The sequence below is a fragment of the Acanthochromis polyacanthus genome, chromosome 16 (assembly GCF_021347895.1).
Source record: "Acanthochromis polyacanthus isolate Apoly-LR-REF ecotype Palm Island chromosome 16, KAUST_Apoly_ChrSc, whole genome shotgun sequence".
Taxonomy (NCBI): Eukaryota; Metazoa; Chordata; class Actinopteri; family Pomacentridae; genus Acanthochromis; species Acanthochromis polyacanthus.
The window spans coordinates 6,106,891-6,126,609 of NC_067128.1; the positions used below are offsets into that span (position 1 = coordinate 6,106,891).

A 19,719-nucleotide genomic window follows, 5' to 3' on the forward strand; every position below is an offset into this window, starting at 1 on the left:
TCTCTACTAAGGCATCTGAATCAGATGTCCAAACCACCTCAACTGGCTCCATTTGACACGAAGGAGCAGCGGTTCTACTCTAAGCTCCCTCCAGATGTCCGAGCTCCTCACCCTATCTCTAAGGCTGAGCCCAGCCACCCTGTGGAGGAAGCTCTTTTCAGCCACTTGTATCCGCGATCTTGTTCTTTCAATCACTACCCAGTGCTCATGACCATAGATGAGGGTTGGAATATAGATGGACTGGTAAATTCAGAGCTTCGTCTTGCAGCTCAGCTCCCTCTTCACCACGATGGTTTGGTATAATGCCCGCATTACTGCTTCCGCCACACCCATCTGCCTGTCCATCTCACACTCCATGTTCCCATCACTCATGAACAAGATATCGAGATATTTGAACTCATTTGCTTGGGGAAGCAACTCTCCCCCAACACCTTTGGTATATCCCCAAAGAATTCATGGTGCCATCTACACGTCATCTTCTGGAAACTTTTTGCACTTATACAGCTCCATATCTTCACACTTTTACCTCTGTGCTTCACTGTCAGGGCTTTTTATTCACTGTTGTAGTCCTGGTTGGGTTCACACCAATCTGAGCCATGCCAATTTATTCTTTGTCTCATCTGATTAAATAATTTGTTCCAAACGTCAGGCCTCTTTTCATGTTTTTCAGTAAAGTTTCATCTTGCAGTTTTGTGCCGAAGTGCCAGCAAGTTTTTTTGCACGCAGTCCAGAGAGGTTGTTGTTGTCTTTCACACTGTCTGAGCTTCACAAAAACTCTGAATTCCAATGATAACTGCTGTGCCAAGTCCAAATCACTTCCTGGTCTGTTTTTAGAGCTAGATTGTCAAAGTAGTTCACTGTCCATGGTGTCATTTTAGGAAAATGACCACTGCAGTTGTGATTAGAGGCACTATGGCTCATCTTTACCTCCTTGTTACTGCTGCTACACTGGTTTAGTTTGCTCACTGAGCATTCTGTATCTTTCGCCATCTTGTTGAAGCCTCACAATCAGATTTTTTAATTTCTTTGGCAGTTCTTCTTAATGTGGAGCCAAGATGCAGCATGCACATAAAAACAGCCCATAGGTCCAAAATGAAGAAAGTTCTGGTAGCTCATTTTATAACTTTGCTCATGCAGTTAGGCTGATTGGAAATCACAGGGGTTCTCAGTTTTGCTTCAGTGATCAAGTTTACAGGTGTATTCCCTTTTGTTGCATTGAGTTTCTACTTTGGGACCTAAATTTTCAGTGTTGTCTGTAAAGTTTTTGGTTTTTGATAGTTGGTAAGACGAAATACTCATTTTCTAAACATTGATTGCGATGTACTGCTGCTTCCCCTATAAAAGCTCGGCCTATGCCTCTATCATCCCACATGTGTTTGTGAATGCATCACAGATCAGTGGCTAACAGTAACCCCTTGTAGCTGCTTTAACTACAGTGCCTGGTCAGATGAAGAGTTCACGCTGTCCTCACATGGTGCTGAGCACAACTATCTACAAATGCAAATGCAGAAAAGACAGAGATCCCTTGTATTTGGAGTGAATTTTATTTCACAAGCGTATCACTCCTCATAATTAGGCAGAGCATTCATCAAAAGGCACTGCTATAAAAATAACAACTTGTATACAAACAGATAATATATTTCCTTCATCAGAATAGAACTGGTGTCATAGCAATGTAAACATTGAGTCATGGAGAAGAGTCTGGCCTCCATGTGAATGTTACCATTAATCTGACAGTTAATCAGCGAACACTTAGGAATAGATGGAGGCGTTAATCCTTTCCCCTGGCGACTGAAAAGCTGAAGCATTCCATTATCTCTATGGCTACTTTGTATCTGTTATGTATGTGTTTTTTCAACACCTCACGCTAGAACAGCTAGGTTTAAAAATAAAACTGACATTGGTTTTGGTTAATGAAAAATTGCGTTCAAGGCCAAAAGGTGTCTGCGGACATACAGACGAGTGACAAATTAAAGTAAATACCTGAACCCTTGACCCCTACAGAGAGGGGATGTGGTGGCTCTGTGGGGGGCATAGTTTGGGTCAACTTGTTCCCTGCAAATCATTACAAAGTCATTTTGAGTGATCATGTTTATGCTGTTAATTGGTTACTCTAAATTGCCCGTAGGTGTGAATGCGAGAGTGATTGTGTGTCCGTATATGTAGCCCTGCGACAGACTGACGACCTGTCCAGGGTGTCCCCTGCCTTCGCCCGAGTCAGCTGGGATAGACTCCACCACCCCCCACGACCCTAGTGAGGATAAAGCGGTGTATAGAGAATGGATGGATGGATGGATGTTTATGCTGTGATTGAACATTTCAGTCTCTTCCATGCACAAGGTATAATGGGTTACTGAATGGTTTGATGGAAATGATGACCATCATATGCTGTCTTACTATGTCTGTGGAGGTTCTAGTCAATCTTGGAAACTTCAGTAAAAAGCAAATCCAGCTGCTTTTGTACTGAGGCTCCTTGGATTCATATACTGTGGCCTTCAGAGTCACCAGATTTCAACCCAACATATGTTAGACAGCTGTCCAAAACACCCGATGAGCCCTTTTTTTTTTTTTCAAAGAATGGTGTTCATTCTTCCAGTAGAGTTTCACAGACATAGAGAATTAACGGCAAGAAGCACTTGATGCTATTCTGGCAGCACTTTATATTAGTTTTTCCTTTAATTTGTCATTCATCTGTATATTGCTTTGATAATCAAAAAAAGAAAAGAATGTCAAGGAGAAGATAGGAAGTCTTGATTGATGTGGATTGATGCGCAGACAGAACGAACAGTCAGATATGATCAGTGCATATGTGTTAAATCTCCAAAGCCCCTCCTCCACATTCAGTGAGGATTTATCTTGTTTTGAGGGGACTGGCACCTAAAAAGACAAAAATAAACCATTAGAGGAATGTCTATGAGTCACAGCTGTCTCCATCATTTCACCCAACACTCTTTTTTTTAAACCCAGTTCAGCTGCAGAGCATTCAGTGTTAATTAACAACAGTTTTTTTTATGAAAAACTGTGACAAAAAATATACAAACTGTATTGAACAGTATACAGACCTGAATCAGACGGCAAAATTGCAAGAATGAGTGACTATCATAGAAATTCTGATAACCTGTTTAACTTCATTTATGTAGAACATTTCATACAAACATGCAGATTGTAAAAAAGTTAAAACAGCTCAAAAAATGGGGTATAGAGCTGGCTGCAATGCATGGAAAAACACCTTAAAATAATGGAAGTCTGTAAAATTGTATTAAAAACGAATAATGGGGAAAATAACAGCATATATTGTTAAAACACATAGTAACACAGTGTGAGGGAAATGCTATTTTAATACATGCTAAAAAAAACAAACTATCTTCTATTAGATAAATAAATCTAAAAGTTTCACTTTTGCAACATTTTTAAGATGAAAGAAGAATCTTTTAATTACATGAGGTCACTTTTAGATCAGATCAAAAAGGTACGCATGTATATATTTTAGAGCACTTGTGTAACATCTCTCAGCAGAAACCATCCCACAACTAGACAATCTTGATCTTTAACTTTCTTTTTCTGCATCTGTAGAGCCACGATATTTATTTTATCTCTATTTTAATGTTTGTGGCGTTTGAGAATGTTATTCACATTACAAGGGAGCTCACCAACACGGTGCTTCCTAAATCTATAACCCAGTTCAAGCTGCACAACAGTTATGAGAGAAACTGATGTGATAAACGCAATCTCAGCACTGCAGATCTTCACCCATATGACCAGTCTGACACGTACACAGATGGGTTGTAAAACAGGTCAACAGTGCAAAGGCCCTGGGGCCACAAAGGTCACAGGTTTCCTAAGATGGAGCCTCTACTTGAAGTGACATTTCTCATTCCCATAACAGAGTGAAAACTGTCCTCCTGAACGGCCAAACTAAGAGACTAAATGTTCAGTTTGAACGAAGCCACCATGACGGCATCAAAAGGAGTGTTTATCCCCCTCAGCTTTTAAATGCAATTTTGAATGTGATGGAAGAAATTAAGACTGTGTGGTCCCTTCACCACTAAATATAGGGTGGCCCTGCGGCCCCAAGCTTTTGTTTATGAATAAGTAGGAGTCAAAGTGCGGCATTAACGTTGTCTGACCAGCAAACAGCCACAACAAGACCACACATGTTCCTGAAATAGTTTTGTGGGGAAACTTGCAGACCACCACCCAACTCGACCTTCCCCCACAGTAACCTCCAGTCCAGAGTGCAGCTTTTAGTGAAACTGATTGAGAACATGGATTTCTTTCTGAGACTGTTCAAGCTGTTGAATGGGATGTTTCCGCTACACTCTCTAAAATTAATAAAGAGACCTATTAACGTCATTTAATTAAATACATAGTTGCAAGTAGAAATGACTCGATCCAGTTCAACTTAAGTCTGCCGATGCCATTTTCCGACATACAGTGCCTATCATAAGTATTCACCGCCTTTGATGTTTTACCCTTTTATTGCTTTTATAAATCAATCATGGTCAATAAAATTTAGCTTTTTTAACAAAAAAAAATATTGGAAAAAACTCTTTAATGTCAAAGTGAAAACAGATTTCTATAAAGTAATGTCAATGAAAGAAAATTATATAAATGAAAATAGTTGTTGGCATAATTATTCACCAAGTCAGTATTTAGTATTTATTTTTCAGCTGTAGGTAAAGTCTCTTATTGTTTTATCCTGTAGCAACCAGAGGAGGTATCACTTGGGCTAAGGGCTCTTCATGTTGGCAAGCAGAGAGCATTATGGGAGATTAGCTAGCAAATAGGCACCATGACAAATGCTTCTGCGACATTTAATGTCCTCTGGTTAGCATGTATGATGTAGAGATTTCTAGTTGATTAATTGCTACATATATAATTATTTTAAAAAGTGCTGCTCTGATTTTTGACATTGTTTTGGGACATGCATTGTTGCAAGATTTAAACATGTTTTGAATCAAATTTAGCAATTAAGATAAAGACTTTAAAGTCCCAAACTTTATGTTGATGGGTTGTGCAAACATATTAATATTGTAATTGAATCAACTTCCTATTGTGTGTAATTTAAACTTAAATGTCTGCCTTTGTTGTTGTTGTTCTGATCTTTGGCATCAGTTTGGGGCATGCATTGTGACAAGATTAAAACACGGTTTAAATCAAATTTAACGATTAAGATAAACATTTAAAGTTCCAGACTTTATGTTAATGGGTTGGGTTAGCATATTAATCTTGCATCAGCTTCCTACTGTCTTTGATTGCAGAGGAAAAGCTAGTCCTCCTAGCTCTACACAGGTTGTTGGTTTAACATAATTTCATGAGAAGTTTACATAACTCCAGAACACTGTTATTTTTTGCTGTGAAGCTCAGACCTGATTTTTTTAGAGTGTAGCAGAGGAGGTGGTGAAGCCCTGCAGCAGATGTTTTAAACAGTCGACCTACTTTCCACCAGATAACTCACAGTTCCACTTCATTGTTCCTCGTTCTGTGAAGGAAAATGATTTGTGACTCAGGCACCACTGACACTTCAAATAATGATAACCACTGAGTGATTATTGAATGCTTGAAGGACAGACACATTTATTCAACTCAAAGCACATTTTAAGACTCATTTATCGCTGAAATTGTTCTTGTCTGTGAAGGAATCCATCCACAAAGTGATTTCCTGCTCAGCTGAAGCTAACCTCATCTTTCAACACTCTCAATTAAACAAATCAAACATATTTCCTCTGATGTTTCTCTCTTTTTAGTGCTAAATTCTCTCCTTGTGTTTCCACAGTGTTCCTTCGCTGACTTGGAGGTGGAGACAAGGTGTTAAAATGAATTTCTTTTTTTGGACTAATGAGGCTTTGACTCTGGAAGACATCCAGGTGATGTGACTAAGTGAGAGCTCACACTACATTTCCACATCTCAGCAGTTATTAGCGTCAGCTAAATGTCACAGTGCACTAAGAACAGAACTGTAAAAGATGTCCTTTATGAGCACTGATTAAAAAACTCTTCACGTAGAAGTAGGACGTGATAAGACCTGAAGATTAGATTTAAAAGGATGAATCTGTCAAGTGCTTTAGTCTTAACTGTAGCAGAGGCATCGGTTGTGGTGTTTACCTGGATGATAAACAATCACTTTTTTTAAACCACCTGTAACAAATACTTAATGTAAAATTTTTACAGTGTAACACTCATGCTTGGAATGACCTCCTCTCCAATTGTGAAATGCCCCTTTAGGAAAAGCACTTCTCAACCCTCTGACTTACAAACAGTGTCTGGATGTTTTTCAGTCCTGTCACATTTTTACCCACTCTAGTTCATTTTTCACTAAAGTTCTGCACCTCTACGGAAACAGAAAGAGAAATCAGAAATGTATTTTGTGCAGGATGACACTGTTGAAACATCACAAATCATTTAAAAAAGTCAAACTAGTGTTGATTTTTTTTGTGTGTGTGTGTGTGTGTGTTTTTTTTTTAAAATATAACAAATCTACACTGCTCATCATCTGTAGAAAGATGCTTCACCAAGCTCCATATATCTTCCAACAACTTGGTCCTCTGTTTGCCATTTCTGAAACATTCTGCATTTATTTTATTGATCAAGTACAGTGATGGAAAATAGTTTTCAGACACCTCATACATTTGTATGTATGTTGCATTAAAAATCAATCTTAGGTCTTCAAACGTGGTTTCTTTAAGTACAATCATTTTTGAGCTGCATATAAATATGTATAAAAACATGTAGTTTAAATAAAAATTTGGTTCAAAAAAGACAAAATTTGGACCAAACCAACACAGCAACTGCTCATGTGGATCAGAAGGGTTATAAATAAAAAAACTTTTAATTTGACCCTTGCAGGGCTCTATATTTGAAATACATGGGTTCTGTAAAGCGTCTTGAGACAAACTGAGTTTTAATTTAAATGAAATTTAATTGAACTGAATTACATACATTGTTAAAGATTTCATATGTCCATCAAATAGTGATTTTTCCTTCTTAACTCCTGTTTATATTTCAGTAAAAGATCCAAAATCTCATCAAAAGTCACAGATCTGTGCATCAGAACTTTGCTTTTTCTTCTTTCTTTCTCTATTATTCATGTTTGAATTAATCAAAACCCTCAGATTTATCTGCTGTCTTTGCTCTGCTACCTCTGATGAGTATCTATGTGATTAAGTGAATAAGAAACATTTTGCAACGCAGTTTATAAAACCAACGAGGGACCTTCAGAAAGTTCTGAGCCTCACCAGAAAGCGTCACAGGAGAAAGATAGTTCTTGTATTATTTTTCAACATAGTCTCTTTGAACTTCAATGGTCCATTAACGCTCAAGGTCTCAGCTTTGGCCTTCAGATTCTCCTCAGCAGAATGCATGACCTCATCCTCTCACAAGCACAAGTAGGATTCACTTTGAGAAACAGACGTCAGACGGTGCAGGTCAGGATAGTAAAGTTCACGAGGTTCAAAGAGTTCAAAGCCACATTAAGCTGCTTCGACCACCTGATGCTGTGTGGACTGACAGCAACAGTAGCAGCTCCAAACTTTCCTCTCCTTGTTTCTTTGATTGCTTTAAACATTTCGTTTTTTGTGGACACTGATATAAGGCGTTATAGTAAACAGTGATGCCCCAAAATGGGAGTCCTGCCCCTTGTTTTCAGGTGAGGCTGAGAATTTTATGAAGTACCCTCATTGCTAAGGTTAAAAAGGACAAAATGCCGTCGACATGAAACAAAACAAAGAACGATGCATGCTTCAGTTGCTGTTAATGCTCACATGTCACTTGTCGGAGCCTTTAGTGGTGGAAAAGAGTCAGCATGGACTTTCTGACCAGTCTGCAGCTCCAAACACAGTGGTTTCCAACTCCTTTCTTTTAGCAGCATTAAGGTTTAAAGCAGTTTGTGATACAGTAGCTCCTCTGGGAAATCAGACCCCTCATGTGCATGCTACACCTTTTATTTATTCATCAAGGACTATGCAGAAAAACACTAATCTAAAGGAGAAGAGACTAGCTACTGGCTCATTTCTATCTGCAAATCCCTGGCCACGAAGGTCCAGCAGTAAATTTAAAAGACAAGTACAAATCCAAATTACATTATCGGTCCTCGGGCCTCAATGATTCTGATTCTTTGGGCGATTTGTAATAACCACTGATCTACCAGACACACCTCACAACATCTGCTGTTTCACAGATGCTCTCATCCAGTCATTTAATTTGTCAAAATCTCTGAGATTCTGCCCATTTTTCCAGCTTGCAACACAACAAAATCAGAAACCGACTGTTCACTTGCTGCCTGATGTATTCCACCCACTGACAGAAGCCATAACAACGAGATGATCAATGCTACTGCTTCATCAGTCAGTGGTTTTAACCCTAGTGTCATCTTGTGGGTCGAATTGACCCGTTTTAAAGTCTGAAAATGTGGAAAAATATATATATATATTTTCACAGTGAAACTCCTGATGTCCACATTTTCAACATTTTTGGGAAATCTTTGAACATTTTTTGGTGGAAAAAAAATGTTACAAATGTTTCTTTAAGAACATTCACAAAAAATCAACCGAATTTCGCTGGATTTTGGTTGATTTTTATGTGAAAATTTTTAAAGAAAGTATTAGAAGTTTTACTGATATATATGAAATCACTTTAGCTATTTTAGGATTTTTTGGAAGATTTTTACTATTTTTTTAAAAAATATCTCCAAGAATTTTCTTACCAAATTTGGGGGATTTTTTTTAAAATAAAACTTTTCAGGGAAACTTTTAAGGAATTATTGGAATTTTCTTCCTGAAGGTTTTGCAAATAATCAGAAATTTGGAGAATTTTTTTGCTGAATTTTTGGATTTTTTTTTCAGACAAAGGAACAATATTTTTTTGTGCCCAGAAATGGGTTAATGTTGTGGCTAATTAGTTTATTCATTCCTTCATTCTTCCTCCATTTATTATTTATTTTTTCCTCATATGTGAGTCATTTTATTTTCAGTCTAAACCTTCAGACCTGCAGTCTTCTTTTGAAACCATCAGCAGCCTCGAATTATTGGACCACAAATTCTCCATGACCTCACAAAGGCACGCGATGATCAGAAGTGTTTTTGGATTGAACTGCAGCTGTGATGTTGTTTAATCTCCTCTGTCCTTGGTAGTCTGGCAGAGTGGAGGAAATGCTGATAAATGTAGCTGTAAACGTCCAAACATCTCCCAGCAGCGTGTCTGAGCGCCACAGGGGAGCAATCAGTGTCTTACTTTTCACAGTCGCTCGCTGTCTTCTTGTGTTTCTGCCTCCGAGGTCTGTTCTTGATAGACTCGGTGATGCTGTGGAGGAAGAGCAAAGTGCAATAAACATACAGATGTGTTCAAATCTGACAGATAAAATGCTCGTTTCCTAACCTTTTATGATTTTGAAGTGGCTGCCGTTCTCTAAAAAGAATAAAGTATCTCAGTTATTCAAAAAAAAAATCTGTCTGCTTCTGGTGTTTATTAGAAAGATGTTCAGTAATTTACCTGCATTCACATCTCTGATGTTCTACAAATGTGAGTTCGACAGGTTGTGCAGACGCCGGGGGGAGAATCCTCATCATCTGAGAGACAAACATCCAGCCATTTGCTCAACAGTTTGCATCTGTCTTTTTCAGTTGTGACTACTTCTAATGAAACTGTCAACAAAACAGATTTTAAAAACTTTAAATCCTGAAGTCAAAGTGGAGAAAAATTAAGCTGTCAAGCCATTTCTATTAATTTACTGCAATTTGAATGCTCTTTTAAATGCACAAATTTTTTGAGGGCAAATTTAATAGAATTAATTTTTTCTGTGATTTTAGCAGCTTTCATTTTTACTTAAGACAACAGGCAAAAGCTGTAAAATAACAATAAATTGCTAAAAAAAAAAAAAAACAGAAGGTAAAAATTATTTTTCAAAACAGGATACAGCAAAATATGACCACTAGTTCCTTCCTTTCTGATCCATCCTGACCCACCTGCAGAGTGACGTTGCGTTCAAGCGTCGGATGACATTCCAGCTCCTCGTTGATGCAGCATCCGGAGCATCTCCAGAGCGGCACACAGGCGGGTTTGTACAGAAACTCCACCTCCTCTGGAAACTCTTGCTCCACATACACCAGCTGCTCCATCGGCCGACAATGGCTCTTCTCCAGAACCTCCTTGAACGTCATCACTGCAGGAGAACGTTTGTCTTTACTGCACCAGGTGGAAAAGTCAGAGGGGAGTGGAGAGGAGCATCGTCCTTACCTGTGTTACCTGTGGAGTTACTCTCAGGTGGAAGGTGAAGCATCTGTAAAAAAAAACATAGATCAAACCTTCAGTGTTTCATAGAATCGATGCACACAATCCAGAAAACCCTGAAAAGCAACTAAACATGTCTACTCAAATAGAAAAATGAAGTACAATGTTGAGATACCTTCATTTTATTTAAATATTTCCATTTTCTGCAACATTATACTTCACCCCCTTTACATTTAATACTATACTTTGTACTCTATTGCATTTATCTGACAGCTGTAGTTACTTAAAGGACAGATGTGCTGCTAGAGGGTCAGCACAGAACAGAAGATTATCATTTTTAAACAAATTTATTTATGTCGCGCCTTATCACACACAGAGGCTATTTCAAAATGCTTTACATATATATAGCATCCAAATAAATGAATGAATGAATGAATGAATGAATAAGAATGAAATTAACTTTAGACACCACATACAAGTTGGATGAAATATAATAGATTAACTCAAATTAATTAAATAAAAGAGTAGACAAGTATGATCGAAGCTTGTCTGCACTTTTAGAACAGCATTTATTACCTAAAAGAAGTGAAGAAGAATTGCTATTGTTGAATTGTTAGCCAACTACTTCTTCACAGAACTTTATTTTGCCTTCAAGTAGAACATTCTGGGAACTAAAAGCTAAATTTCCTGCTGAAAACATCACTAGAACTTTGCAGAGCTTCCTCACAATGTTTTTAAAACAAACAAATTCTAGCTGAGAAGTAGATTTACTGCTCGAATGACACACAAAGGACTTGAGACACTGAGTACTTAAGCATTTAATTAGGGATTTCCTCTAATTATTGTTCAATTAGCTTTACTAACAAAGCCGCCGTTTCAAAAGGAAGGTTTAAATCAGTGGATAACACAACAAGAATTAAAATACAGCTGAATAAAGCAGGGATTTCTAACATTCTGGACTTCTTCTGGAAAGCAATGTGCAGTCACGGTCACATGTTTGATGTCTGCGAGTCGTTAAAAGCTCCAACAAATTGCTAGATTTCAGGAAATATTCAAATGATCCAACATCTCAGCAAAAATCACAGATTAGAGATTGGTTTTCTTTGCTTTTCCTTCGCTCTGCTCCACCAAATAGCGACTTTTCCCTCAAAACATCCGCTTCATGTATATAAATGACCCAATATCTCAGCAAAAATGATAGATTCGTGTGTCAAAATGTTGATTTTTCTTCTTTTCTCTCTCATTAGCCATGCTTGGAGCCTCAGATTTATCTTCTGTGCCTAAATATAAAACTGGATTCAAAGACCTCCAACAGCGACACACTGATGCTTCACTATTAAAAATTTAACAATAGTCATAATACTTACAGTCAGAAAAAGAGAGGAGTATCAATACTATTCTCAAAGAAATTGAGGGTTCAAATACATAGAGAATATAAAGATGATGAAGGACGAATCTTGTTATTACAAATAAATGTAGATGGACAGGACATGATCATAGGGAACATATACGCACCTAACATTGAGGATCCTGACTTCTTCCTTCAGCTGAAAAAGACTGTGTTAGACTTTGGGGACTTTCCCATTATTCTAGGTGGAGATTTCAACCAAGTACTAGACACTTTATTGGATAAATCCGGGAGCTCCACCACTAAACAAAATAAAACACTCGCTTCTATAAAAATCCTTTGCAAAGATATCGGCATTCACGATATATGGAGATTAATGAATCCCACAGCTCGAGATTACACGTTCTATTCAAATAGACACTCAGTCTATAGCCGTATAGATTATTTTCTGATGTCTCATTCTCTTATAGAAAAAGTGGCGAATTGCGAAATTGGTGTAATAGCGATTACTGATCATGCCCCAATAGAACTGACTCTACATTTAGACATGCAAAAGGAGAGAGCTACAGGTTGGAGAATGAACACCTCTGTCTTACACGATAAAGAATTCTGTGCATCTCTCAAAGAGAATATCAAAACATTTTTCGAATTAAACACCGGAACTGCGTCACCAAACTGTGTATGGGATGCCTTCAAAGCTTGGGTAAGGGGGATACTGATACAACAGTCATCACGTATTAAAAAACAAGACCAAAACAAAATAAAAAAATGTGAAAACGATATAAAGAAACTGGAAACAGATTATAGGAACAACCCAGACCCAACAACTTTAACAATTTTGGTGAAAGCGAAATATGAACTAAACACTATCCTGTCAAAAAAGGCTGAATATTCTCTCTTTAGAATAAAACAAAAATGGTACGAATCCGGAGACAAAGCAGGAAAACTGTTAGCCGGTCAACTCAAAGCACGTCAAGTATCCAGCCAAATTAGTGCGATTAAAGATAAAAATGGCATTGTTATAAGGAACAGACAAGAAATTAACACAGCATTTGAGGAGTATTATAAAAATATCTACAGATCAGAGACTAAGCTCCAACCACACAAAGTAGATAATTTTTTCGAGACACTTAAACTACCAAAACTCTCAGAAGAGGAAGCAAAACAACTGGAACAACCCATAACCCTGGAAGAGATAAAAAAATATATACATATATCCCCCAGCGGGAAAACACCGGGTATAGATGGGATACCCAACGAATTTTACAAAATATTTGCTGATGAGCTTTCCCCGGAAATACTAAAAGTGTTCAATTTTGCCATTTCAGCTAAACAGCTTCCCCTGTCCATGACAGAATCTGTTATCACACTCATATTGAAAAAGGAGAAAAATCCACTAGAATGTGGCAGCTATAGACCGATAAGTTTATTATGTTGTGATGCTAAGTTATTTACCAAGATTTTTGCTGCAAGAGTCAACAAGGTCATTGTCAACATAATACACCCAGACCAAGTTGGTTTTGTTAAAGGCAGAACATCCTCTGACAGCATGAGACGACTATTCCATCTCATCTGGAAATCGCAGGATCAATTAGATCCTATGGCTGCCTTATCCCTCGATGCAGAAAAAGCATATGACAGGGTTGAATGGAGCTACTTATATCATACCTTAAATAAATTCGGTTTTGGCGTTCAACTTCAGAATATTGTTAAAATGATCTACACAAATGTCAGGGCAATGGTTACAACTAATGGACTATGGTCCCCTGGGTTCCCTCTGGAACGGGGGACTAAACAGGGCGATCCTCTTTCGCCACTGCTCTTTATTATCGCCCTTGAGCCCTTAGCACAGGCTATCAGACAAAATGAAAAGATAGAAGGCATCCCCATGGGTGGAATCAACAATAAAATTTTAATCTTTGCAGATGATCTACTTGTCCTATTGTCAAAACCACAGAGTTCGGTACCAAATCTTCTAGATACCATAAACGCATTCTCTGAAATTTCAGGGTACAAAATTAATTGGACTAAATGTGAAGTTATGCCGCTATCCAAATCCTGCTTTAAGACACATTTCGATAACTGGAATTTCCAATGGGTTCGGAAAAACCTCAAATACTTGGGAATTATGATAAACCCAGGATTGGAAAAAATTGCTGAAGATAATTTTGACCCCCTGATATGTAAAATAGACCTTCTCTTAAAAACTTGGGACAAACTCCAGATTTCTTTATGGGGTAGGATACAGGCAGTCAAAATGGTTATCATCCCTAAACTGAATTATTTATTCAGTACTATACCTCTTATGGTCCCACAAACAATTTTCAAAGCATTGGATATATGTCTTAAGAAATTCATATGGGCAGGTAAGAAGCCCAGAATGACTCTCGCAAAACTTCAACTTAACACAGCTCGTGGAGGACTGAACCTGCCTAATATACGACGTTATCACAATGCATTTACCGTAGCCCAAATTATATCTCTAATATCTAAAACTCACAGAAAACCCATCTGGGTACAGCTGGAGGATGAAATCAACTCTCCCTTTAAATCTCCAGACTATTTGAATCAAACCCACAGAAATAACACCAAATCCAACCCAATTATAACGCATACCCGCAACGTATGGCTGCAGATTCACAAGAGAAAGAACTCGTTGCCACAACTTCATCCATCTGCACCTTTGTGGGAGAACCCCAAAATAAAAATAGGAGGGAGGACAATATTCTGGAGAAATTGGTATAATAAGGGAATTGAAAAATTAGAACATGTTTTTCTGGAAGGTAATGTCATAACATTTCAAGACCTCAAAATAACATTTGGCCTACCTGAAAAGGAACACTGGCATTATCTACAACTGAGAAACTGTTTATTAGAATTAAAACGGAAACATCCAGTTATATCTACAAAACCACAGGTGCAAGCAATAATGGAGAAACTCAGCAAACTCCCGCGATTAGTAAGCAATATATATAAATTCTTAGCTGAGGAAGAAAATAAAACCAACAAAAGTCTGAAAACCACATGGGAAAAAGACATAGGTATCGAATTTACAATAGATGAATGGGACGCATTGATTAAAACCATGTTAAACCCACTGAGGGATGCACGCTCCAAGCTTATTCAGTTCAAAATTTTAAATCGACTGTATTGGACACCTCTAAGACTTTACAGAGCAAAAATCACACAAACTAATACATGCTGGAGATGCCATTTGGCCCCTGGAGACTTGGTTCACATGTTTTTAACCTGTCCTAATATAGCTGTGTTTTGGAGAGGTGTCATGGCAAAATTATGTTCTATCCTGAAGAGTCAAGTGGTTCTTACTCCACAATTATGTTTGTTAAACGTTTTGGACCCAAAAGGTGCTGTGAAGGGGAAATGCTCCGGTTGGCTGCAGATTGCCTTAACCACGGCCAAAAGAATTATACTAAGACACTGGAAGGACCAAAAGGACCCTACTTTCTCAGAATGGTTTATTGCATTGTCAGAAACCGCTACGTACGAAAGACTGATCTACAAAATAAACGGACAAATGGACACATATGAGGAAATATGGGAGCCTTTCCTTTCACAAATGTAATGCCTACATAACAGAACAGTAAACAAGCGCACACATTACTGTTTTCTATGCTATTGTTTGGACAGAATTTGGGGACTGGCCGGGGAGGGGGGTAGGAGTTCAAAAAAAAAAAAAAAAAAAAAATCTTCATAATGAAAAAAATGTGTATTATATGGATCATTGTAATATTTGTATGGTTATTGTTATGCTTTGGAAGGAAATAAAAACAAAATTCAAAAAAAAAAAAAAATTTAACAATACATCAATCAGAGAGACCAAACTAGAACGTTTACTGCAATATTTGATTTTTCATGCACAGCTTTTACTAGTACTAGTATTTTTTTCTTAGCTTTGTTGGCACTTTTACTTAAATAAAGCATCTGAGTATTTCTTCCCTCAGTTATACCTTCACAGGTGAAGAAAAAAAGAAGATTACGGAATGTTTTACGATATAAGGTTTCATTGTTGTCTCTAATTTTAGTGGAAAAAAAAAACATTTGCACACATGGGCCAAAATAAGATCAAAAGTATTTGTATTTGCATGTTTAATACTGGCACAAAACCGTGCATCATTTATCAGGAAAACAATTTTTTAATCTAAGAACAATGTTTGGAATGATGGTAAAGGTTTCGGTATTTTGAATGAGCAGCTGCAGAGCGCCCTCTAGTGGCAGATAAAACCCAATGCTCTCACTTTAATCCAGTACAAACAGCGATGCAGCTTTCAGGCTTCAGTCGCTCCACAGTCGCCACTGACATGAGCCAGCTAACAACAAAAGCACTTTTGATTTCTCAAACGGTTGCAACACGAGAAGGTTTGTTATCACAAGAAGCAAAAACCTTCAAAGCATCCAAAGAATAACAGCAGAGAATAGCAGCGGCGTTCACTCCTGGGACTTTAGCACACAATAAACACAGTTAAAACAAAGGCGGCTCTCAAAAGTCTCATGAAACAGCGTGAAGTTTGTCAAGTTCTCAGCCTCTACTCAGCATCCAAACGCACAATGTTCCCAACAAATCGAACGGAGCCCAGTTGATCTTGGCTCTGCTCTTGTGTTGAATATCAGCTCTCTGTTTCTGACTCCTCACCTCTCTGCTCACTCCTCTGATGGGAACTTTTTCTGCTTCAAAGCCCGAACAACAAAAGTAGTCTATACTATTCTTGATTTTTCATACTTGCCGTTTGCTTTTAGCATCATCTAACAAAGTAACTGCAAATAATCTACATACAGCAGAAAATGTGCAAAGATGCTTGAACAATACCGAACAATCTATAACTATAACATATAATCTGTTTATCTTAACCTTAATATCAAAATGTATCAGGTAAATGTGCAAATTTAATCTTATTTCTCTACTTGAAACTACTGCTGCTTCAAATGTGCCACATAAATATCAGTGACTTAACGACAATCTATGAACTGTTGCTTATTAAGAAGCAATAACACTAAGAAGTGTCAATTTTATCAAAAAAAATTGTGATTCTTTTTTTCATATTTCCCTCTTTGTTCAAATCTAATTTCACACTTCCTTGTAATGGGGAACTTAGCTGAAAGTGATTTCTCAGACGCAGATAAAATTTGTTTTATGTTATAAAACAACACAAATCTCCACAGAAAAACACAAAATGACTCAATGAGACAAGCAATCATCATATAAAGTTACAAAATGATGAGAGAGACACACAAAATGATCACAAAACACCTACAATTACCACAGCCAGACTGAAAACGGCCACAAGGAGCAGAAAATGACCACAAAAATGCACAAAATGACCACATAAAAACCTAAAATGCCCACAAAACAGTCTGAAAATTACCAAAAAAGAAACAACATGAGTACAAAGACACCCAAAACAACGACAAAAGGATACAACATGACCACAAAAATACACAAAATCACCACATAAAAACCTAAAATGCCCACAAAAAAGTCTGGAAATTATCAAAAAAGAAACAACATGAGTACAAAGACACCCAAAACAACGACAAAAGAATACAACATGATCACAAAAATGCACAAAATGACAAAAAACGACACACAGAAAAACACAAAAGGACTCTGTGAGATAGATAATTCTCATATAAAGCAATAAAATGATGAAAGACACAAATTAACGACAAAAGAAAATTGCAAAATGGCCACAAACACACCTATGGTGGCATTTATTTGAGCTGTAGTTACCACAGTGGGAACTAAAACCACCTGAGATGATTTCTGGAAATAAAATAAAATGAAATGAAAAATTTTACAAAAACCATATTTTAACTATAGTTATTAGAAAGCTTAACAACATTTAAGTCTGTTGCTCCTACATACTTTCTGCAGTACTACAGATTAGCACATTCTGCTGCTAGCCAGTGTTAAATTACTATAAAATAATAATATCATGCTGTGTTGTTCTGTTGTGTGGCTGAGATTCTTTAGGTCTATTAATGTATGTGTGTAACTGCAAGCAGCGTCTAAACATTTTCAGCTCCTCTGGGGACTGTGGGAGTCTTCAATCTCTGGTTATTTTGGGGTTTGAGGGCTGAAAAGTTTGGGAACTTCTGCAAAAAAGTGCAATATTTCCCCGAACATAGCAGAAAGTGATAATACTCTGTGGTTAAAGTACCACTAAATGAGCAAGTTAAGTAAATGTGCTTTGTTTTAAACCAGCACATGCAGCAATGATCTGATACTGACCTATTTCACAATATTTGAAATAATAAGTTGTCATTTTTGGTCATCTGAGAGCCATCTTTATATATTTTAGCCTGTTTTAAACTGACTGCAGCTCTCTGCACTTAAAGGAATATTCAATTTAAAAAAAAACTGTGACAGAAAAATGAAATGAAATAAAAATGGTGGAATACGATAACACTTGAAAACTGATATACTGATATAACATTGATATACAACAGTATGGGAGTGCATTTCATAGCCACATACTGTAAAATAATATTTATAAAAAATACTAGCAGGGTACTACAAATTTAGCTTGTTTTGTTGTTTGTATATTTTTACAGTCAACATGTAAACTAATCTTTTTTTTCTGGGATTTTAGAAGATATTATCTGTGATTTAATAAATCAGGGAACATCTATGAATTATTTCATATTTTGCGATTCTTAATAGACATTATTCTTTCAAAAAATGGCAAAATATCTGTAAACCAATGATACTTTTTGGTGAATTAAAAAAAAGCTAATCAATGCAATTTTATAGTCACACATTGTATTATGGCAAATTTATATTTACAATTTTGACCTGTCACATTTTTGTTGCTGTTGTTTTAACAGTCAATATGTAAATTTATATTATTGTTATGTCATTTTAATCCTTGATCCGTGTATATTTTTTTCTGTTAAATAATGGCTAATATTTATTTTTACTACAGATCAGAGCTCTTGTTTAGATTTCCACTGTTGTTGTCAGGTTCAGTTTGTTGCTGTAAATGTCAGTCTTGAGGAGGACCAGCAGCTGCTGTTAGAGTCAACATGAACTGAAGACTGAAGCTGCAGATGTTGAACAGCTGTGACCGAAGAGCTGACAGGAGTCACAACTACACAAATTACACAAACTACAGACTTTAAATCTCTTAAATGACAACACACATTACAGTTTAATAAATTCTCAGCTCCAAAGTAGTAATAAATGAATGACATGTTTTACCTGGAGGAGAAGAAAAGGAGAAAAGTAAAGCAGAAGACGTCTTTCAGAGTCAAACGGTGTCGGTAAATTACCTGTGCAGGTATCAGCTGCGTCACAAGAACCAATAGGAGCCTCAGGAGACTCTGCATGTTGCTGACGTCCTCCTGCTTCTTCTTCTTCTTCTTCTTTTTCTTCTTCTGGATGAAATGAAAACGTCAAAGAGCAGCAGCGCGAGCCTTTATGTGCGCGCCGACCCTCCGTGCACGAGCCCAGCTGTGGCGGAGAGCGCGCGAGGACATGAATGAAGCAGCTGATGAAGAAGAAGAAGAAGAAGAAGAAGAAGAAGCTGCGACAGGAAGTGACGAATTTGACCGTGTGTCACACAAACACAAAGTGTTTTTTTTTTTCATTTTTATTTTTTTTAACACAATTTACTGATATTTTACAGGTTTTAACCAGCAAAGATATTGTTTTACAGACATTTTCCTGTAGTTTACCAAAAAATGTATGAATAATAACAACCAAAAAACTGCAAATTATTGTAATTGCTTTTATGTCTTTCACAGATTTCTTATTTTTTTGTGAAATTACAAATAATAGTTAGTATAATCACAGAACAAAGTAATACATTAACCCTATATATATATATATATATATATATATGTATATGTATATATATATATACACACACACATGTAACTTGCCGTTCTGCTAAATACATTTTAAAACTATTATTTAACAGATTCTTGTTAAATTTCAGATATCTAGTAAAATCACAGAAAAACTGCAAAAATTCAACATCAAAAGACGATTTTATTAAACAAATAATAGTTTAATGTTTTACAATATTTGACCATGAAATTACAGAATACAGTGCTTACCGTATCTTAACCAACACAATGTTTCATTATTTTTCAGATATTTGCTTCTGTTTTGAGTGTTTTTCAACATT

At 36.9% G+C, this 19,719-nt stretch overlaps 1 protein-coding gene across 2 annotated transcripts; it reads right to left on the reverse strand.

Moving 5' to 3' along the window:
- Window positions 1–1,525: 1,525 nt before the first annotated feature.
- Window positions 1,526–19,056, reverse strand: LOC110951398 (vascular endothelial growth factor A-like). 2 transcript variants are annotated; one of them, XM_022194442.2, is made up of 7 exons: window positions 18,860–19,056; window positions 10,231–10,273; window positions 9,960–10,156; window positions 9,487–9,563; window positions 9,373–9,402; window positions 9,229–9,297; window positions 1,526–2,877 (listed from the first exon to the last, which is right to left on the reverse strand). In XM_022194442.2, exons 1-7 carry the CDS (start codon window positions 18,914–18,916, stop codon window positions 2,841–2,843), a joined length of 510 nt encoding a protein of 169 aa, XP_022050134.1. In that variant the 5' UTR covers window positions 18,917–19,056; the 3' UTR covers window positions 1,526–2,840. The 2 variants fall into 2 exon arrangements, with proteins under 2 accessions (XP_022050134.1, XP_022050135.1); XM_022194443.2 differs by lacking the exon at window positions 9,373–9,402.
- Between the last annotated feature and the right edge of the window lie 663 nt (window positions 19,057–19,719).

Bases quoted from the DNA above. Each gene is read 5' to 3' on its own strand.
- LOC110951398 (XM_022194442.2), bottom strand. From the start codon at position 18,916: ATGCAGAGTCTCCTGAGGCTCCTATTGGTTCTTGTGACGCAGCTGATA. The intron at 10,274-18,859 runs GTAATTTACCGA...TTTTTTTTACAG, and splicing joins CGCAGCTGATACCTGCACAG to ATGCTTCACCTTCCACCTGA. The intron at 10,157-10,230 runs GTAAGGACGATG...GTTCTCCTGCAG, and splicing joins TAACTCCACAGGTAACACAG to TGATGACGTTCAAGGAGGTT.